The sequence below is a fragment of the Ruditapes philippinarum genome, unplaced genomic scaffold (genome assembly GCF_026571515.1).
Source record: "Ruditapes philippinarum isolate M1 unplaced genomic scaffold, ASM2657151v2 ctg789_1_1_1_1, whole genome shotgun sequence".
NCBI lineage: Eukaryota > Metazoa > Mollusca > Bivalvia > Venerida > Veneridae > Ruditapes > Ruditapes philippinarum.
In genome coordinates, this window is record NW_026859418.1 from 100,592 (window position 1) to 123,284 (window position 22,693).

General features: G+C 33.1%; 1 protein-coding gene across 1 annotated transcript in view; it reads left to right on the forward strand.

Moving 5' to 3' along the window:
- Positions 1–22,693, forward strand: part of LOC132756427 (nucleolar protein 6-like) — a 28,065-nt gene that overhangs the window by 597 nt on the left and 4,775 nt on the right. Inside the window, exons 2-19 of the mRNA XM_060747499.1 lie at positions 1,528–1,866; positions 2,560–2,676; positions 3,580–3,762; positions 4,142–4,310; positions 5,584–5,730; positions 7,012–7,166; positions 7,528–7,648; positions 8,177–8,340; positions 8,694–8,809; positions 9,056–9,233; positions 10,092–10,214; positions 11,680–11,831; positions 17,205–17,433; positions 18,276–18,393; positions 19,052–19,206; positions 19,746–19,909; positions 20,860–21,012; positions 22,392–22,489. Coding sequence (XP_060603482.1) covers positions 1,528–1,866; positions 2,560–2,676; positions 3,580–3,762; positions 4,142–4,310; positions 5,584–5,730; positions 7,012–7,166; positions 7,528–7,648; positions 8,177–8,340; positions 8,694–8,809; positions 9,056–9,233; positions 10,092–10,214; positions 11,680–11,831; positions 17,205–17,433; positions 18,276–18,393; positions 19,052–19,206; positions 19,746–19,909; positions 20,860–21,012; positions 22,392–22,489 — 2,881 coding nt within the window. The remainder of the gene's footprint in view (positions 1–1,527; positions 1,867–2,559; positions 2,677–3,579; positions 3,763–4,141; positions 4,311–5,583; positions 5,731–7,011; positions 7,167–7,527; positions 7,649–8,176; positions 8,341–8,693; positions 8,810–9,055; positions 9,234–10,091; positions 10,215–11,679; positions 11,832–17,204; positions 17,434–18,275; positions 18,394–19,051; positions 19,207–19,745; positions 19,910–20,859; positions 21,013–22,391; positions 22,490–22,693) is intronic.

Below are 22,693 nucleotides of genomic sequence, written 5' to 3' on the forward strand. Positions count from 1 at the left end.
TGGGCTGTAAACTACGGTTACTCATAATATTTCAATTCAAACAAGACATACATGCCATAACTTTTGGGCTAATTTCTGGGACACTTTTCATTTTAAGGTGGTCTGTTTGTTTTTTGTAATTCACGTAGTGGCATACAACCATTATTACCCGTTTTTACAACTTGCAAATTTAATGGCAACATAAACAAGACAAAGTGTCAATAATTATTGACAGTTTTTCAATCATTGTTTAAAATATTAAGGCTTTGTAAATTCAATCAGTCACTGGATAGAATAAAGATATGTTAAGTAAGGACAATTAGCCATATATCTGAAACATTCGCTGAATCATGCAGATTTCATCACGTCATATTTAGTTTTAATTTTCAGTGTTTGAGTTCTAATAATTGCCTGCAGGCATATTAAAGTTATACTGGCCAGTTGTTAATTACAGTTTATGACACCTTCGCTGAGGAAGCTACAAGGGGTTAACATTTAATCTTTTAATTTATCAAAATTATTGCTGATAATTTGTTAGTTGGAAGGGGCACATAGGTTTACCAATCAAATGATTTAGTGTCACTAATCTATTTACTGTATATTGCTATGCTGTATGGGGATAATCGTTCGTTATTAGCATTCCTGAATAGTTAATAATAACTCGACAATACAATATAAGATTATATAAAAATGTAAAATTTCTGGCTGCAAAGTAGATTATTTTAGATTGTGATTTTTACGGGGACATAAATCATCTCCGGGATAGACACCTTATTTCCGGGACATTCCCGGACGTCCGTGATATTATGGCATGTATGAAACAAGAAGAATAATAATCTCTAAGAACTACTTTTATCATGTAACCACTTGTCATGTAAGTTTATAAATGATAGTCAAAATCTGTTACATTTATAAATTTTGTTTAGTGTGAAAATTGTAGTACCGTACATTTAGAGATTAGAGAGTATTTAGTGAATAAATGCCCTTTTCAATTTAAAGAAAAATAATCTTAGAAAACATTTAAAGAAAATTAGAAATCTGTTACTGGTATTGTTTCAAAATTAAAATCGGGAAAATATCTTTCATGTGGTGACTAAGCACATTGACTAGGTTAAAACAACATTGGCTGATGTGAGATAAAAGCAGATAATACTGTTTAGTGTTATATTCCTAGCTCTGAATACTGCCAACCTCGTTTGTTAGTGTTATAGGGGTACCTGAGGTCTTCCTCCACCACTAAAGCTGGAAAGTTGCCATATCACCTTAACTTAATACTATTTTGTTAATACATCTGAGTAATAAAAACAAAATGATGGCATCAAATTCAAAATGGACTGTCTCAAAAAAAATTAATAACAGCCCTACAAGTTAACTCTATCCTAAGTCATTCCAGCATTAAATCAACTCAAGACAGTTGTACTTTGAGTCAGCCTTTACTCAGACCCTCAAAATAGGATAATACTTTTAAAGGAAATGAATGGTAATATAATTGTTTGGTATACATATTTAATTCATTTGATCTAATATTTAGTTATATTATGATATAAGGTTTCAGATGAAGAAAATGATAGCAGTGTTGAATTGGAGGAAGCTGATGATGTTACTGATGATGGTTCTGGTTCTAGTGTGGGTGAATCAATAAATGAAGAAGATAATGATGACCTTGGTGATGATAAGGAGAGCATCAATGATGTACAGTCATTAGTTCAATCTTGTCCAAAATCAAAGAAAACCAGTTCAAGAAATGAGTCTTTAGAAATGGGGGAACCAGCCAGTAAAGCTGCAAAATTGTCGAAAAAAGATCTGTATAAGCCGCCCACTAACGAGGAGCTCAATCAGTTAAAGGAAACAGAAAATCTGTTTCATTCATCTTTGTTCAGACTACAGGTAATATATTGATAAAAATCATAAAAAATTTCTGCAAAAAAACCCCAACTTAAATGTCAATGTCAGTCAAGGTTATGCGTGTAAGAGCAATGTTTGTGTCTGGCATATGACAAATAATGCCGTGATCAGTTCTAATTTGTTGGACATGTTTTCCTTGTTATTGCTTATTTGAGACATCTTTATTATGAAATACTCTTAGTAATATGACATATAGATTGTATTAAAGATATAGTAATAACATTTTATTTATTAGTGCTTAATTTTCTACATTTCTTAAAAGACCACCACTGGAGACAATAGAATAGCCATTTATGTACATGTTTGTTGCAGCATCAATCTGTCCTTCTGTTTGTCAATCTTAAACTTTAATCCAGGCTATTTCTTAGCAACCACTGATTTAGATTTATGTAAACATGATAAGAAGCTTCAATGCCAATAGGAACTTTGCATAGAAGCAGCATGTTCTGGTTCAGTGGTTTTTCACAAAGAAATGCCCCTTGAATGCATTGTCAGTTGTCATTTTTGTCTGCAGTATTTCTTAACAATCACTGTCTGGAATTCATGGAAACTTGATAGGAAACTGATAGGAAATTTCACTACATGTTACTTTGCCGAATGGTCTCTAACTTGTACAGGGTAAAAACTTTATAAATGGTCCTCATATTTCTACTTAATATATATTTGTACAAACAGATTACAGAACTGTTAACAGAAGTGACATTGAAAGCAAAACGGAGGAAAGAGATTGACAACACAATATCTATATTGAAAAAAACTATCACTGGATTTAAGGAAGGTGAAAAACACGATGTAAGTGCAAAGGACATATATATACTTTGACCTAATTACAACAAACTAATTATCAAGATGTAGTTTTACCTGTTGGGATTGTATTGATTTCTTTCTTGAGAATACCAAAAATAACCATTGTAATAAAACATAAGGATTGTTGCAAATTTGCTGTATTGGGATTGTGAATTTTCACGTTCATTGTATACGGGACCAAAAAGATTCATTTAATTATTAGTTTCAGCCAATTCAAAATTGTATCAAAGGTAATTTAAATACATGACTGTCCAGGATTTTGGAATGATATACCGGTACATTGAAAATGTGACAGTAGGAAATTGAATTCAGATTCACAGTTAATAGACGTAATTAAGGTCTCAATTCAGTTAGTTATCAACTTTTTAATTCTCTGGAACTTAACAGCCTGAAAATGGTTATTTCAATAAGCTGTTTGATAGTGTACATGCATGTATAATTTTAATAAATATTTATAAAAGTAGAGCTTTCCTTTTGCATAACACTTTAAATTATAAATCATACACCTTTTCTGAGAATTTTTTAAGATATTGCTTGAAACTTGGAATTCTTAATTATTATCATTGCCCTTACCTTCAGGCAAGACAGTATAATTCTTCATGAATTTTGACAAAAGTATGCCACTTTTGTATGTTTTTCTATAAAATAGACATCTTAAGTTTGTTATAGATGTCTTAAGTTATCATTAGGGACCACAATGGAAATAAGAGATCAACCTTTTTTGTGTTATCCCTGGTGTTGGTGTGCATGGTTTTTGTGCTCATGTTTGTGTTATGTTAGGTCTCACTCAGTGTGTTATATTACCATGTATGTACATTAAACCAAAATAAATCTTATATTTTGATTTAACCAACATGATTTCTAATACTTTTTGATCATGCCTTACAGCTACAAGATATTTCATGGTTGAAAGACTCCGGTATATCTGTCCCATATGAAATGAAAGTATCGCAGACCAAGGGCAGTTTTCAGTTTATTCCACCGGTCAATGTTAGGATAACTGGAAGTTTTCTCTCCGAGACTTGTATAAAACCTGATATCGTTGTTGACCTAGCAGTTGTTATGCCAAAGGTATGATTGTGAAAATTTGATTGAAGAATATTTGCGAAGCTTAGGACCTTTTCGATTTTCACTGTTTGTTTTTACACCATGTTGAAAAAATGGCATGTAGTGGGTATTTCCTTTTTCATATGAACTTTTAAAAGATGAAGAAATTTTACTTTCAAATAGTTTCATAGTGCCATACTTCATATAACTCTTCCTGTATGTTATAAAGGATCTTACTTATAAAAATTTTGATTATCAGGTTATTATTTAGATTTTCCATTATTCAATATCTTTTTCTTTATTGAGTTAATTTTTGTCACTTTGTGTAATAAATTTCTCTTTACCATTTAATTTTCACACAAGATTGTAATTTTATACTTACAAACTCATAAACTTTTTTCAGGCCTGCTTTGAGTCAAAAGATTTCATGAATCAACGCTACTTTAGAAAGCGAGCTCTTTATCTTAGTAAAATAGCATTGGAACTAACTAAATGCTCATTTGTTGACGAGATGAAATTTACATATCTCCATGGCAACCATTTGAAGCCAGTATTGATTATTGCAGTTAAAGGTAATTATATGTATATTTGTATGTAATATATATAGTTATAAAATATTGTTATAGTTGGATATTTTGTTTTTGACATTTTAAATTGTTATTGATTGAATCTTGTAAGATGACATGTATAGTTATGAAATATAGCAATGCTTATGATAAATACTTTATCTAACAATTGAACATGAAGTAAAACGATGTCATAATATCAACATAATTATGAGCTGCGTCACGACAAAACCAACATAACGGGTTTGCGACCAGCATGGATCCAGACCAGCCTGCCCATCTGCGCAGTCTGATCAGGATCCATGCTGTTCGCTTACAAACTCTATAACAAGTAGAGAAACTGATAGCGAACAGCATGGATCCTGATAAGACTGTGCGGATGCGCAGGCTGATCTGGATCCATGCTGGTCGCAAACCCATTATGTTGGTTTTGTCATGACGCGGCTCAATTATGTACATAGATGGTAAAACTTTAATCTGTTGTACATTGTAATAAAATGAATGCCATTGTGAAACAAACAATGTCTTTAGTACATGGTACATCTTTAGCTGGATTTTTTTCTGTGACAATTTTTGCAGGTGGCATAAGTCTAGGGGAAAAAACATGTACATACTGGAACAGTGTTCGGCAACAATATTTCAATTTCTGTCTGCCCAGAATATGAGTATAAGGATTAAATACATTTTTAAGACGCTCATAAAACAAGAGTGGCTTTGTGATGAAGGTTGCTTTTGTGTCACAGGACTAAGGGTTTAATCCTTCCTGTAAAATTAAGATTTCATATTCTTTCAAAACATAAAGTATGTACATGTACTCAATTTTTTTAAAACTTAAATATGTGAAAAAAACACCTCATAAGTTAATAAAACAGTGTTTTAAAGTGTATATTATGCATAATTCTCATGTCTTCCTGGGTGAAATAAATTCCCCATGAATACCTGGTGTGTTATGTAAAATTCCAAATTTTGAATGAAAGCGCGATGCATTTTTCAGGCACCATTCCCAAAGCAGGGGAAAACATTCAGTTTGTAGTGAAAATTTTACCTAGTTTAAGTGTATTTACCTAAACTTGAATGTGAAACAAATAATTCAAACTTATATTTATTACTTTCAAGTCCTCTTCCAGACTGTACTATGGTCCTATAAGAATTAATGGTTGTGATCCAATCAGTGAATGAACCCAACACGATCCTTCTGCTGAGGGGCAGTCACCACTCCTCTTGCAATTTTCCTAAAATATATGATCTGATTTATAGAAATTTTATACTATTTCTACAGTTGAAGGACAAAGAAGCATTAAAATGCATGTTCATGCAGTTCCAGAATCAGGCACATTTAAGTTAAACAGATTTCATGTAGAGAAAAACAATGTGCGCTCACACTGGTTCCATGGAATGAAGGATACAGACAACCAGACAGAGACAGGTAAACAACCTTTTTTCTGACAATTTGGGTTTTTGTGTCACCTTGAAAAAGGCAACATATAGGGGTTACCTTTGTTGGCGGGCGTCAGCAGCGTTGTCGGCGTCCCCTAAAGCTTGTCTGGAGCATAACTCAGTCACTATAAGTCGGATTGACACCAAACTTTGTGTGCATGCTTCTTTTAATGCAGTGCACAAAAAACGGTACTCTGTACTTCTTAGTTTTTGAGTAATGGCTCTTTGTTAATTTTCATAAATTTTTTGTCCGGGCCATTTCTCTAAAAAAAGCTATAGACTTGAAACTTCATAGGATGATAGATTTCATTAAGAAGAAGTGCAGTGCACAAAAGCTTGTACTCTGTACTTCTTATTTTTTAGTAATTGCCCTTGTTTTTTAGCTCAACTATACGGTTCTTCTCATCTGCCCTCTCGGATCTGAACATCTGAGGTCTTCTTCAACCAATAAAGCTTCAAGGTTGAAAGTTATCATATTACCTTTACATTGTTGGTGTGACTTTAATTAAACCCAACCAAACAAACAAACAAGTGTGTTCTGCTTTCTCTTTTCAAGATATTATAGTGTTATTCATAATATGTTGTAAACATGATAATATTTTATATTCTGTATTATCATACCTCAATATATCCTTTAATGTAAAACCTATTTTGTGCTCTGATTCGAATATTGCCCTCCTAGGATATATTCCCCGGGGCATATCTCTTATATCACCTTTGGGCGCATAACTCTTGCAACTCCATATTCAGCAAATTCTTAAGTTACACTAGACTTTGTTACAATATGCTTTTGGTAGTAAGGGAGATAACTGCATACCTCCGTATTTAATATTGTACTACATGTAGTTAATTCCCTTCAACTTATTTTTATATTTTTAGTCAATATTAAGCGTTTGTTGATCGTGATTGTAGCAAAAGACAATTTGCCACCATATTGTTTAAAGGATGATGTGTATTCTATTTTTCCTTGACTGCATACTTTATAAATATTTTAGTTGTAAGTCTTTCGGTATATTAAAATAAATAACACAGAGCTCTTGGGGTAATAGAGGATATTTCCAACCCTTGAACTGGCATAATACCCCTTGGGGTTATATACTAATTCTCGGGTTGACAATATCCTCTATTACCCTGACATCCATGTGTTATTTATATAATATCTTATGGTATATATTATATAAGATACATTCCTTTTGATATAACCCTTAATTTCTAAAATATTTGAATGAATTTAGACCCTCTTAATGTTATGTTTTATTTTTACCCTTAGATGTGCCAACACCATTCTATAACAACAGTGTACTAGAAGATCTGCTAGAATCATCCATGTCAGATACTGTTGAGAAGTTACTAACTAGTTCTCCTTCAGTGAAGGAGGGAATAGTACTCCTAAAAGTTTGGTTGAGACAGAGGGAATTAGACAAGGTAACTAATTCTATATTGCAGTAATATAAGATACCTAGGCATTGTTGTAGTTTTTCAGTAAAGTATATTATATTAATATCTGTCATATGTTGTGGTTCAGATTGAAATATCTGTCCCGAGGCTTCACCAGGGAAGGATGTTCTGATCTGGATCGAAACAGTTGTCACAAATTTTTTCTTGCATATTTTACTTTATTCTACCATTATTTGAAATGGTTAATGTAAATTAATTATTTTTTTATGGAAATTTATGTCTTTATATCCGTAACTACATGTATTTTCTCACAGTACTACTGAATGAATTTGATTGTCATCTGTTATTATACTATTTGTTTCACTAGAATCATGTACATGTATTTCAGGGATTCGGCAGTTTTAATGGATTCATCATAACAATGTATGTATGTCTCCTGTTGTCTCAAAAAAAACTCAACACATTGATGAGCAGCTACCAGATCTTTAGAAACACTCTCTTAAAACTCTGTGAGTATTCTCTTTATATGTGTGTTTCAATTTTCTGTTTGTGATTGGCTACATTGTAATCTTCCTATTGGTCATCAGAATTATCCATCTAGTTTATGTAAGACCATTTGCTGTCTTTAGATGCCTTACCTTGCCTATAATTATATAGAAGGGGACATTTGAGATGGCTTTCCACTGGCAAATCTGAAATGTCACCAGATTGTTGCCTGCTACAGAGTAGCGATTACATATAGGGATCACTTCTCCATCACCTTTCTGTCAGTCACAAAACTTGTCTGTGTATTACTACTCAAAAACTACTGGTGCAATTTCACCCAGACTTTATGGGAATGATCAGTTTCATGTCTAGTTGTGCATATTGTCGGCATTCCCCAGTTCAATGATTTTTGTCAGAGTTGTGGCCCTTTTATGATTTTGATTTTTAAAGATTGTGCAGAGTAATTCTCTTATACCAGTAATGCAGTTTGAACAGTATTAAATTTTGCACATATATTATAATATTAATTTTAATGATAATTATGATTATAGCACAAACTGATTGGACAGAGGATGGAATTTCCATGTGCACAATAAAAGATGACCCAAATATGCCTACTATGCAGGAGTTTCACAAACATTTTGATGTGGTTTTTGTCGACCCATCTGGATATTTAAATATCTGTTATGCTGTGAATAGAACAGTTTTTAAACGGGTAAATATTTGCTTGATTTTGCATAATTGTTAGAAAACATTTCATTGATAATACTAAATTGTGTTTGAAATAAATAAAAAAAGATAATTTTTAAAGGGTGTAAAGCTATATCAAGTGAATTATTTTTATTTAAGTACACTTATGGTCATCTGTGGAAAGAGTTGTAAACTATAGGGTGAAGATATATAGTTTTATATACTTTAGGTAAAGGGAAACACTTGTTAGAATCCCGAGTAAAGTAGGTTGTTAAAAGTACTTAAAATCAACTTTCCTGATTTAATAACATATATTTTTATTTATCATCTTTTTTCTGTAGTGAAGTAACTCACTGGAGAAAATATATTTCTTTAAAGGTTTGTCATGAAGCAAAGTTTGCTATGAAAATTTTAGAGGAGCGTGGCATCGACAGTTTTGAGAAGCTGTTCATGAAGAGAGTTATGTTTTCTTCAGCATTTGATCATCTGTTTCAGTAAGTAATTTGTGTTTTAAGGCTGAATATCTGTATGCATGTATTCTATTCTTAATGAGGGTCCATCGGCATGTTCAGGCATTGAGAGTACGAACCCCAATCATGTCACCATTCATGTCCTTAGAACATCTGAATATCTGTTATTTGACACACATAAATATTGTATGTACTAAGAGACTATTTAATTTTGTTGGCATGCAATTTGTGCATTACTGATTTCAAATAAAAAATTGTTTTGTATTTCAGTATAAATTTGTCACAGGACAGAAAAGAACAGTTTGACAAGCTAGGACTTGCTGATCGAATTGTTGATTATGGACGTCCAAAAAGTGAAGCGTGTATTTCAGCTTTGTCTGTGATTTTGGAGAAAGCCTTGGGTCAGAGAGTACATTATCTTCAGTTTGCTCTACAAGATAGAACTTCGGTAAATTCTTACCTTTAATTGATGATTTTTGTCTGTTCCAGTATCTGAAAATAGTCCTGCTTCAATGTACACAACACTCGGAGTTTTCTAGCAGAGTTCGCTGAAGTTTTCGAACCTTTGACCTCGTAATTGTGATTTCAAATAAAGAAACACTGCAAACTCTAAGGGTGCTAAATCTGGACAGTCCATCCATAAACGAATCGTTTGTGCATTTTAAAGACAAGAGACCTTGAGACAGACTTGTACTTGTCAGTCGCTTGCAGTTAATGTGAAGTTTGAGTAGGAGTATACAGTATTTAATGGCATTTCTTTGCGCCACATTTTCATCTGACATGCCATTTTTGGAACAGCTTTCACAAATTATCCTACAGATTTTTTTTAAGTAACATTCAATAAACGTCTGTTTGTGATATGATGTCAAAATGAATGACGTCAGTCCACATGAAGGTATTTCCCCTAATTATTTTTATGCTAGAAGTTAGTCATGATTTCAAGAGGAAAGGTCTCCACACTGACTAATATTTCATCGTGCGCCGGGTAAATTGTACTGTTCAAGTTAAAACCATGATGAAAAGTGTTACTTAAAATATTGGACTTTGATTCTTAGTAGGTAAGTTCACAAATGACCAAGGAAGATATCTTGTAATCTTCATTATGTTATTACGTCGGGTTGAAGAGAAAAATATGTAGTCTATGACATTTTGGGACAACCCTCGTATTGTACGAAGACTTAAACAAAATGCTTTCATATTTTTTCAATGTAAGTATCATGTATTAACCAATATTTCTTTTTTTTTTAACAATTTTGTCCATAGTGAACTAAGAGCAAAAGTCTTGTATTCTTTTTTTCAATTTCAGTGGAATATAAAGGAGAAACATGCAGTAAAGGGGACAGATGACAAATTGTTGTGTGGACTTATATTGAACCCAGAATTTGCCTTCAATGTCTTGGACAGGGGACCTTCTGCTGACAGCTCTGAGGTTATTGTTGTTTTTGTTTTTAATGTTTTATTTCTTGTTGTTTTTGCTCGTATTATTGTTGTTTTTGTTGTACCATTGTTAGAATTGTAATATATATGTGTCCCTTTTGTTGTTGTGTTTACTATTGTGGTGCCGTTTCTTTGCTGTTGTCTTTGGACTCAGTATTTTATCTGCATAAAATGTTTCATGTATAGAAATTTTTTTGTTGCTAAGTAGCGCTTTATAAATGGAAATATGTTGGACATCCACTGATTGTTAAAGGATGGGTTTATTTCCAATTATTTGGCAAGTAATTGAAAACGTGAGCGTACATTTTACGGTAAATTGCTAATATTTATTAGCTGTCTGGTTACTTGTTTGTTATATAAAACTGTTTTAAGTTAAAGCAACTTGCACTTGAAGGAGAGACATCCTTTTAATCAGCCTTATTGTTTTGGAATTGGCTGGCAAAAGCCTGTCTTTTTTTATGTAATCAAAGACATGACAATTTTTAGAATAATTACACATGGAATGTGAACAGTGTGATCCACACCAACTTCTACATTCTTTGTTACTATACCATTTGTGGTTGGCGTTTAGGAGCTAGTGAATTATTCAAAATACATGTCATTAGAAAAAGGAATATAAACGACTACAAAAATATCCAATGAACAGTTAGTCTGCGATTGTGACATTATTTACACAAACGTGTGACCAGCACAAGCCAAGTTCAGCTAGCTTATGTCGGTCTGCACTGTTAGGTATTTAGTTAGTATATATTTTGAAATTTCCCTTAAAAAGATGAATCGTCTTGTCCTGTGTGTGTTGTGAATTATGTTCTACTGTTTATTGTAACAATCAAGCAGTATTTCTTTGTGCAGGATGGTCAGCAGACAGGATATTTAGTATTCTTGGTTAATCACAAGGTTCAGTCTATATAGACCATTTTAATCAATAGTTTTCCTCTAAACACAAGCTCTGTATATTTCTCAAACATTTTGGCTAATTGTTGCAAAGGTTTTATCTACAGTTTATAAGCAGTTCAAAAAATCATTTGGTTTGAAAACCATTTAAGCACAATTTGATCAAACTGTATTTTACATGCTCAGTTGAAGCATATTGAACTTGAAATATGTAACATTGTCTGTTGACATTCATAAGTTTTAAAGAAAAAAATCCATTTAATTCCATATTTTTCTTTGATTAAATAATAAGGTTTTCCCCTTTTTGCCACATATTTTTTTTTGCCCTGTTGTACCAGGATTTTTGTATTTTTATCCTGATTGAAACCTTCACTGTTGACTTGCAGATTTTTTCACTTCACAAATTTTCTGTTTTTAGCTGAAATATTGGAAGAATAGAATTCGCCCAGGTGGCAAGTTTTTGCATACATATAGGTATTTGATAATTTCCTAACCTGTACTAGTGTACTAGTTTATTGTTGCAGCAAAAGTTCTTATCCATGTACATGTACCTATTTTTGCAGGCTGAAGAATTCAGAAAGTTTTGGGGAAGCAAGTCTGAACTAAGAAGATTTCAAGATGGAGGTATATGTGAAGCAGTGTTGTGGTTAGAAAAATCATCCATTGCAAAGAAGCAGCTGGTCTGTGAACAGATTGTCAAATATGTTCTAGAAAGGTCAGTAGTCTTCTTTTTTTTAAAGTTTTAGTTTTAAGCTTTATAAATATATCTGCATGGTTGTATTTATAGGTCGCTTTCCTAGAATTATAACTTGTGTATGGATTTTCAATGAATTATACTTTGTGAATCTTTAAAAAGTTCTTGTTTAAGTGTTAACATTAAAAGACTCTCAAACTTTTTTGTTAAAATGATACATAATAATTTTATATGTCATTGACAATGCTTAAAACTTTAAAATAATTACTTACTGGATTATTCCCCTTTGTGTAATCTTTGATAAATTTTATGGGTTTTATTTGCACATATCAAAGTGTTTTTTTTTGTAATATTAAAAGTCAAGAGCATTGCCAATGTCACAACTCCTCTTTATTGTAATATTAAATATATTTTGATTCACTTTTCTAAAAAGCATGTATTTTTGGTATCCTGTTATAATTTCCTAAAACACGGGGGAGGAAGTGTTACACGAAGGATGGAGTTCTTATGATAACTTGTTTGGAGTTCTTATGATAACTGTCACGGAGTTCCTGGAAAACGTTACGGATTTCTGTGGAAAACTTTTCTATTTACTTAGAGAGATCACGTGAAAAATGGTCATTTTTACCTTTAAATGGGGAGTTTGAGGTGCTAAATTAAACTTTGATAATTAAGCTTGCCCTACATATTGTATTATGTTTCAGAAAAACCTTTTATTCCATTTTTCATCGCCTTTTTATTAAAAAAATTGGTAGTTTTGAGTAAAATTTCCAAATTACTTGCTCATTCGTACATATTGACCTTTTCATTTGTGATCTTCTTCGTTGCTATACATAATTACATAATTATAATGCAAAGTTGCAAACATAAAGCCAAGCTAATAAATTTATACCCGATTTTTCAAATGTCACGAAGTTCTTGTGATAACTCAAAATATGTCCTGGAGTTCTTATGATAACTTTTGTTACTGCCAGTGTGTTTCTTGTGCTAAATTACGGCCTGTTTAAGCGTATTTTATTAGTCAATAAGTGTATGAATCATTATGAAGCATAGTACGCGTATCATTTGCACAGACATTTGGTTATACATGTATAACGGTGGTTTAGAGTGTATTTCAGTTCAAGAGATATTTTTCTTACCTCCGTTTCTTGTGTTTGTTTGGGTTTTTGGGTTTGTTTGATTGTTGTTTTTTTTTTAATTTCATTGGAATGACTGAAAACATACTTGATGTAGAGCATTAACTTACTGTACAGGATAAAAATACGCTTTTAATTTAATATCTAAGCATGATTTCTTCAGTATACATTATTCCTGGCAGTTCTAGAGAACATAAAGTAATTATGCTATCGGTGTGATGAAATTAAAAAAAAAAACAACAATCAAACAAACCCAAAAATTCATACACTTATTGACTAATAAAATACGCTTAAACAGGCCGTAATTTAGCACAAGAAACACACTGGCAGTAACAAAAGTTATCATAAGAACTCCAGGACATATTTTGAGTTATCACAAGAACTTCGTGACATTTGAAAAATCGGGTATAAATTTATTAGCTTGGCTTTATGTTTGCAACTTTGCATTATAATTATGTAATTATGTATAGCAACGAAGAAGATCACAAATGAAAAGGTCAATATGTACGAATGAGCAAGTAATTTGGAAATTTTACTCAAAACTACCAAATTTTTTTATAAAAAGGCGATGAATAATGAAATAAAAGGTTTTTCTGAAACATTATACAATATGTAGGGCAAGCTTAATTATCAAAGTTTAATTTAGCACCTCAAATTCCCCATTTAAAGGTAAAAATGACCATTTTTCACGTGAGTTCTCCAAGTAAATAGAAAAGTTTTCCACAGAAATCCGTAACGTTTTCCAGGAACTCGGTGACAGTTATCATAAGAACTCCAAACAAGTTATCATAAGAACTCCATCCTTCGTGTAACACTTCCTCCCCCGTGTAAAAGTAAGTTATTAGCCAATTACCTGAACCATCTCACCAGTAATTCTAGTCAGAATACTACTTTGTTTACATTTTGCTCCCTTTATGATAAAAACTTTCACATTCAGCGTCATTTTTTTCTTTTTTCAGTACAAAGCATCAAAAATGCTCTTTAAACTACTATTTAAATTCATGTGTGCCCTTTCTAAAGACGAAAAATTTATTTTTTACTGAGGCATAATGTGCCTTTAAAAGAAAAGAATTGTACTGTTAGCACTACTTATATCTTTCCCAGCATGTCTCGTACTGGTACAGAGTTTCCTATAAACTGTAGTGGATGTATCATAATGGCAGTATAAGGGAACTAACAGTTGAGAATTGTCTAGTGTTTTTTCCAGAATTGCCTCCCTTTTGTATCATTTGCAGCTTTTTACAGACTTTCCAAACTTATGTTCAATGTTAGCAAGCTTGATAATTATTATCCCCCGCCAAAAAATTTCGGCGGAGGATATAGAAATAGTCTCCGTCCTTCCGTCCGACATTTTTGTCCGGAGCATATCTCTAAAAGTATTTGAGGTATCAACTTGAAACTTCATAGGTGGATAGACCTCATTGAGGAGGAGTGCAGTGCACAAGAATGATAACTCTACCTTGCATGATTTTTGAGTTATTGCCCTTTGTTATTTTTCAAAATTGATTTTTGTCCAGAGCATAACTCCAAAAGCTTATGAGATATTAACATGAAACTTCATAGGTGCATAGGTCTCACTCAGGAGGTGTGCAGTGCACAAGAATGATAACTCTACCTTTCATAATTTTTGAGTTATTGCCCTTTGTTATTTTTCATACCTAATTTTTCACCTGAGTGGAGCATAACCCAAAAAGTGTTTGAGATATCAACATGAAATGTCATAGGTGGATAGATCTTATTGAGGAGGAATGTTGTGTGCAAGAATGATAACTCTTCCCTATACAATTTTTGAGTTATTGCCCTTTGTTTTTTTTATGTTATTTTGTCCAGAGCTTATCTCAAAAAGTATTTGAGGTATCAACTTGAAACTTCAAAGGTGGATGGATCTCATTGAGGAGGAGTGCAGTGCTTAAGAATGATAACTCTACCCTGCATTATTTTTGAGTTATTGCCCTTTGTTATTTTTCAAAATTAATTATTGTCCAGAGCATAACTCAAAAAGCCTTTGAGTTATCATAGTGCATAGATCTCACTCAGGAGGTGTGCACTGCACAAGAATGATAACTCTACCTTTTATAATTTTTGAGTTATTGCCCTTTGTTCTTTTTCATACTTAATTTTTCAATTCAATTTTTTTCTCAAAAAGTATTTGAGGTATCAACTTGAAACTTCATAGGTGGATAGATTTTACTGAGGAGGGATGCAGCACACAAGAATGATAACCTACCCTGCATTATTTTTCAGTAATTGCCCTTTGTTATTTTCAGCCATCAGTATTCACATAGGTTTCAAATCCGTAATCATTATAGCCATCAGTTTTCATTACCAAAAGACCTCTTAAAATGGAATTATTCCGCTCTACTACATATACATTCTTCCAATGAGCAAACACATTTCGGCGGGGGATGGCCATGTTGACATGGCTCTTGTTAGAATATGAATAAAAGAACAAAATCTTTGAAATACTGGCCTTATGCACCAGTTAGTAACTCTGGCCATAACTTTCTGAGGGAGTGCAGAGGTCAGCCATATTTTATCTTTCATTAGTCCCTGTATTTCGAGGTCAGTGCTATGGTTTTATTTTAGTACTAATTTAAGGGGACATATTTTGTCTGTTCTATACTTCCTGAATCTATGTATGAATTATTAACATTTCATAAGAACCACCTAATGATTAAGGTTCAAGGTGAGAGTTAAGATTGTTGACTTGCTTTCACTGCTGTAGGTTTTTTGAGCCGTGCCAGCATCTTTGGATTTTTTAATGTGGGAAGGCTATCCAGCTAGTTTACGAATTGTGGTTGGTTCAACTCTGGTGCCTTTGTGTGTCTGAAATAATAAACAAATGGGCACCTTAGGTCTTCCTCTACCAGTAAAGCTGGTAAGTCGCCATATGACCTATACTTTGTTGGTGCGACTTAAAAGGTTAAAGTGAATTTTTTTATGCCCCCACAGAGTGGGAGCATATAGCGTTGCACTTGTCCGTCCGAGTGTCAGTCCGTCCGTCAGTCCGTCCGTACGTCCCGAAATCTTGTGAACGCAACTCCTCTTAAACCGGATGGCAGATTTTGCTTAAACTTACAGGGATGAACAACCTTAATGTGTAGATGGTAGTAAAGGAAGGAATTTTCGCTGCGACCAAATTTAACAGAATTATGGCCCTTTGTTGATTTTTTCACTAGATACTATGAAGAAATTTTGTGAACGCAACTCCTCTTAAACCGCATGGCAGATTTTGCTCAAACTTACAGGGATGAACAACCTTAATGTGTAGATGGTAGTAAAGGAAGGAATTTTTGCTGCGACCAAATTTAATAGAATTATGGCCCTTTGTTGATTTTTTCACTATATACTATGTAGAAATTTTGTGAACGCAACTCCTCTTAAACCGCATGGCAGATTTTGCTTAAACTTACAGGGATGAACAACATTAAGGTGAAGATGGTAGTAAAGGAAGGAATTTTCGCTGCGACCAAACTTTTCAGAATTATGGTCCTTTGTTGATTTTTTCACTATATACTATATAGAAATTTTGTGAATGCAACTCCTCTTAAACCGGATGGCAGATTTTGCTTAAACTTCCAAGGATGAACAACCTTTATGTGTAGATGGCAGTAAAGGAAGGAATTTTCGCTGCAACCAAATTTAACAGAATTATGGCCCTTTTTTGTTTTTTTCATTATATTCTATGTAGAAATTTTGTGAACGCAACTCCTCTTAAACCGGATGGCAGATTTTGCTTAAACTAACAGGGATTAACAACCTTAATGTGTAGATGGTAGTAAAGGTAGGAATTTTTGCTGCGACCAAATTTAACAGAATTATGGCCCTTTGTTGATTTTTAGTTTTCAACTTGTGGCACATGTAGTCCAAAAAATATTTGACCTAGAGTCATAAGATTGACAGAACAGTGGTGTGTGGGGGCATCCGTGTCCTATGGACACATTTCTAGTTTTTTAATGAATCATAATATTGAAATTTACAAGTAATGAAAACATAAGTAATAATATTGGCATAATTTCAACAAAACAAATAATTCACAATGTGGAAGATTTTGTTTTAATGCAAAAAAAAATGTCAGCAAACACAGATAATCATTTTCTAAATCTGTCTTATTTGTAGAAAAGCATTGGTTGTTGATTTTAATTTTTAAACAGGCAGCGAAATCTTTCCTGTGAGGAAATTATCCATAATCAAAGAGAAAAAGTTTCGCAAAAAGATTAAAATTATTTCAGTCCGAATATACAGTATTTCATTTCAGACATGCATGCATAAAAGCAGATGATGTTCATTATAAAGCTGGTGACTTACATAGTGTACTGCGTGTACCAGTAGCGAAGGATGACCAATCAGTTGGTACCGGAGAAGAAGAACACACCGCTGTCATTCATGCGTATGATGATCTGTGTAAAATGTTACGACGTTTGTCTGATCTTCCCTTAACCATCAATTCTATTCAAGGAACTTCACCGTGTTTTAGATACACTGAGGTAGGAAATATATAGGTTTATGTAGATTCTTTTATATTTTTTACAAGCACAGCTTTTGATGAACACACATGTCTGAATATTGCTCGAAAAACCTGTCAAACTCAAAGCAGTAATGTTTGTAAGGACTATGAATTTAAAGTGACATTCTGCCCATTCAAGGGTATAGTGAGTGAACAGGTGAAAGTCAAAATAAGTTTCCATTTTGCCATAATTCTTTTCAATTTTATAATTTAATTCGCATGAACCATAAATAACTTACATGGCTCAAGGAAGTTTCTGTAAATATCCATCAGAATTTACCTGTAACATTAAATTTATACAAAGAGTGTGGCAGTCTTTTTCAATTTAAAGCAGATTTATAGTTTATCCTAAGTATTTTCAAGCATCAGTTGTTGGTCAGTCCTTAACTTGCCAATGAAAGAATGAGCATAATGTCACTTTAGTAGATGACCAAAAAATCTCTTGTCAGACTAAGTTACTTGTTAGAAGTGTTTAAATGACAAACCATTATAAATGTCAGAATATGCTTTTAACTTATCTTGTCAGATTATTTTTAAATCACATTCGTGACTGAAAATTTTTTAATATGAGAAAACTATCCAGGTACATGTAGCTTTATGAAAGTTTTTTTTGTGCCTGAAATAATGAACAAATGGCCACTGAGGTCTTTCTCACCTGTTGGAAATTTGCCAAATGACATTTTAAGTATTGGTTTAACTTAAAACCCAACAAAATGAATTTTATGCTGCTTCTTAAAGGTTAGGATAACTTTACAATTCAAATTCAGTTTATAATGACATTATTTTTTAAAGCACCTTACAACAAAGTTGTCATTAACACAGGTATTTCCACCATTGCCGTGTACGTTTCGTCATCGAGAGGCATCACATTTATCACATGGTGTGAAGAGATTTGTCCCTTCTGATAAACACTGTCCTGTCTATGTACATGCTTTACAAGGTAGATGATGATTTTGTTTTTATCATACATGCATTGTTCTGTAAGGATACATGCATGAGATCTCGAGAAAGAACACTACAGTGACATTTTAGAATAATTATGCTAGATACTAGCATCAGTGTCTTTAAGACTACTTTGACTGTAATGTGTCAACAGGTCATAGAGAACTTCGTATAAATTGTCAAAGCTTCTTTACATTTTCACATAATTGTCACATCATTAATCATTTAATCATGATTTCATAACTAGATAGACTGTCACATGACCTAGACAAACTTAACTGTGCATTTACAATGCATTGTGATGCAAAGTTTTTGAAGGAACTGATGAAATTGAAATTTTAACCCTAACACTATTTTAATTACATAATGGCCTTGTCCTGCTTTGAATTTGGAACAGTTCATTAATAGATGTAGGGATTTCATTATATGTATATTAAATTTGAGCAGTCTGGTCATGTGCAGGTTGATTTGACTTCATGTATATTAATTGCCTTGGTTTGTAACTATCACAGCTGGCATCAAAAGTGTCAGTTATGTTAGCAATTTTCACTCTAACTTTGTGTAATGACTGATAGGAGTATTAAGCAGTAATTCTGATTCAAGTGTTTTAAATGGCTTTACTAAAGTGGATGTGTTTTTGTATTTTGTGTGAATAGTGATATGTACGCTAGAGGGTAGCGGGAAATGGCCAGAAGAATATGAAGCAATGAAAAGACTTAAAGTGGCTTTCCATATACAACTTGCTGATGCAATAAAATCCGAGTTCAATGTGCCAGTTAAAGTAGGACTGGGATATGTTGATGTATTGAAGGTATGTAATGTATTTCTTTATTTGAATAATGATCATGTTACCTTATTAGGGTAATACATGTATATTCTATGTATTAGGTATCCACTATTAAGGTGACTTATTCTCAGTGTTGTAGTAGATTATTGTTTGTCTTACTAATGGTAGTTTCTTCTCTAATGATGGCTTCTGTTGTCAGTTATGTTCATTATCATTTGAGTTGATAACTTAATTTCATATCTATGGTAGGCATACCAGGCTCTTGTGCCACAGTAATATCTTCCTTTGTATAAAGGAGAAGGGTAAAAGGGGTTCAGTGGACAAGTGGCTATGGTTATGAACTTCTAATCACTTGTCATACTATCACTATGGACTGGAATGCTGCCAGGTACCTTCGATTCCTTCTTGAGACAGTGCTATCCAGGTTGATTTTGGGAAGTATGGAAATAATTAACACCTGAAATAATGCATTTGTGGCATCTTATATCTTCTGTTCTGTCACCTGTGTGAGGCTGGAAAATTGCCATAGTTCATAATCCATAATGGAAGTGTTCACATTACAGGATAACTATGTCTTTCGATTGATATTGGCTTACAACCGGGAGATAGCCATGCTAAAGTCTGTACGATCATCTGATGGTAAACTTTTAATGAGGGACACTGATGAGGCTCTATCTCTGGAGAAGCAGACAGTAGAACTGCCACGTCTTACCAGTACTTTACATGGGTTTGTTTTCATTTATATCTGATTGATTTAGTAACATTCCACTGACTTAGCTTGATCCAAGCGTCGTTAGTTCAATCATCTGGCGAGGTGAAAATTCTTCATGACTATTGAACTCGGATATCGAGTCTTATGATCATTTGTCACTCGTTGACAATTCAGAAATTATGTTGGATTAGTAGTCGGTCACTTGCAGAGAAATTGATAATTGCTGGTTAATTATACAGGAAAACCATTTAGGTGGCCGACCACTGATACATGACTAAACTTAAAATCAGCATTAAGATCAGACAAATATTGAATGTAAATTAGATGAAATTTACATGAAATAGAATGAAATTATTTTTGAGTCTGTCGATATACATATATAACTCTTTTCAGTTATTGAACATGAGAACAAGTCATTACAATATTTGCTAAATCTGTTGTATAAAGTGTTATTGGATTTATGTTACAATCAAACAATGTTGGCATAAATTCTGTAACAGTTTTTATCCGTGTTTCATGCATTATGTATTGATAATAAATTGGAGGTTTTAATCATTAAATTAAGAGTTTCATTTATATATAAAGCTTGATTCAGAAAGAAGATCTTTTAACTTTTACTTATCACTTTCAAGTCTGCTCAAGTACTGGTGTAATATGTGAATCATGAGCGAAACCCATGGTTCCTGGAAAGAGAGGCAGTCAACTTAACATCTTGGTCTCTGCTCTGCTTTGTTTTAGTAATATAACTTACAACCACTTACGGTACTTAGATAAGTTGCTTCTTAGATAAGTTGTCCATCTTTCAAGCCAGGGATCATTTACAGCTAGTAATGTTTATTACAGGAAAATGACTGCAAATTATACCATCAAATTTAAATTGAATTTGTTGAAATTGATTCTTTTTAATTGCTGTCTCAAATTTGATTTTTCTTACTTAACTATCAAGTATAAATTATTATTTGTAGGTTAAATCAGCAACATTCATCATTCAGTGTTACATGCAGGCTCGCGAAGCGTTGGGTTTCGGCTCATATGTTGGCTGATTACATTGATGAAGTAGCTATAGAACTGATGGTTGCATCTCTCTATCTATCTCCAGCACCTTACAATACTCCAAGGTAACAAGATTTATATTCTTTGTAAGTCAGAGATAATTAGTTTAGAAATCAGGCCATCAGGAACTGTGACAGTTGAGCAAGTTGGAGACCTTTACTTTAAGCATGGCTCAATAATGCATTCATGACATTTACTTGACATGTCCTTTCTTTTATTGTGATATCATTCAGTTTTGGTTAAGTACATTTTGTAAATACATGTAACTTTATAATACTGCACTTTTGTAACGTCGCTATTCATTGGATAATCGTGACGTTTATATAGGGTTAACGCACGTTTTTCCGTGTTATAACGTCTGCAGAGTCCCGAGGAACGGTTGGTGCCCGAGCCCGGTAGGGCGAGGGCTCCAACAGTTCCGAGGGACTCTGCAGACAAGTCTTGTGCTTGGACGGTATTTATCCAATTCTATGTTTTACGTATGCGTTTCATTTTTCCGGGGCCAACAACTTGGAAAATTCTTGGAACCGAACAAAATTTTGAATCTTTGGCCTTTGGAGATTCATTATCTCAAGAAAAAAAAACGTTACATTAATCTACCCTCTACCCAAGACAAAACATGACCCTCAGAAATTCTTAGAATGATTTCAGATTGACGGTAGAAAAAAGATCAGTGACATCAGAATCGGTTTTTTTTTTCAAGCAAACAAGTTTATAAAAATATCAGGCACTAAGCATTATTCTCTCAAAGAAATATAAAGAGCATTTATCAACATTAACATAAATGAAAAACATTTTCTCATATTAATTTTGTGTTATCTAGTTTTGTAAGTTAATCGGAGTGTTAAACTGAATGACAGGTAGATTCTACTGTATTTGTTTACATTGACAACTGTCAGTTTCTTAGAAAGGGCGACAACCACGATTAGCACCGATGTTTATACTCCGTTTTTCCGGCAAAGTTACTTGAATATGCGACTGAGGCCCTCGAATCAATGAATTTCAATATAACAAGAGCGCATGACTCAAATGGCAAACAGGCCAAATCGTCATTTTTTGTTTGTTTGTTTACTAGGCCCTGTATGTATTGCGCATAGGTGAAACCGGGCAATAACAAGAGCGCGTGACTATGTTAACACATGGTTTTGGTCCCGTTATAACATGGGCAAAAGAGGGAAAAATAGCCGATTTTATGCTATAATAAAGTTTTATATACATGGCTACTGTCGACTCATGAAGAAATCTAAAAAAATTATGTGTGCGGTATTATAAATTCGTTATAAAGATTGTTACAAACAGCCGTTTATGTAGGGCCATATAACCTGTCAACAATCTTTATAACTAGTAATATACACGGGTATCTGTCTCTATACTGGTAATATAGGTTTGTCATCACAGCTGTAAGAAAGGCAAGGGTTTATGATTGCAATGTTTTATTTTACAGCTCTGGACTTTGTGGTTTTCAAAGATTTTTAGAGCTCCTGTCTACATTTGATTGGAAATCAACACCATTATTGATCAACTTAAACAATGAATTTACAGGTAATTGATTAATTTGGCTACATTTTTAGTAATACTGGTATATATTAGGATTTTTGGAAAAGTAAATCCCAGTCAACTTATTAAATATATATTTCAATTTTTAAGTTTTATGTTGTTTTGACAGGTTCTTCTTATTGTGTGAAATTAATTTCTGATTCAACATTTTGAATATGAAATGTTTTATGAAATTGATTATTTAAGGTG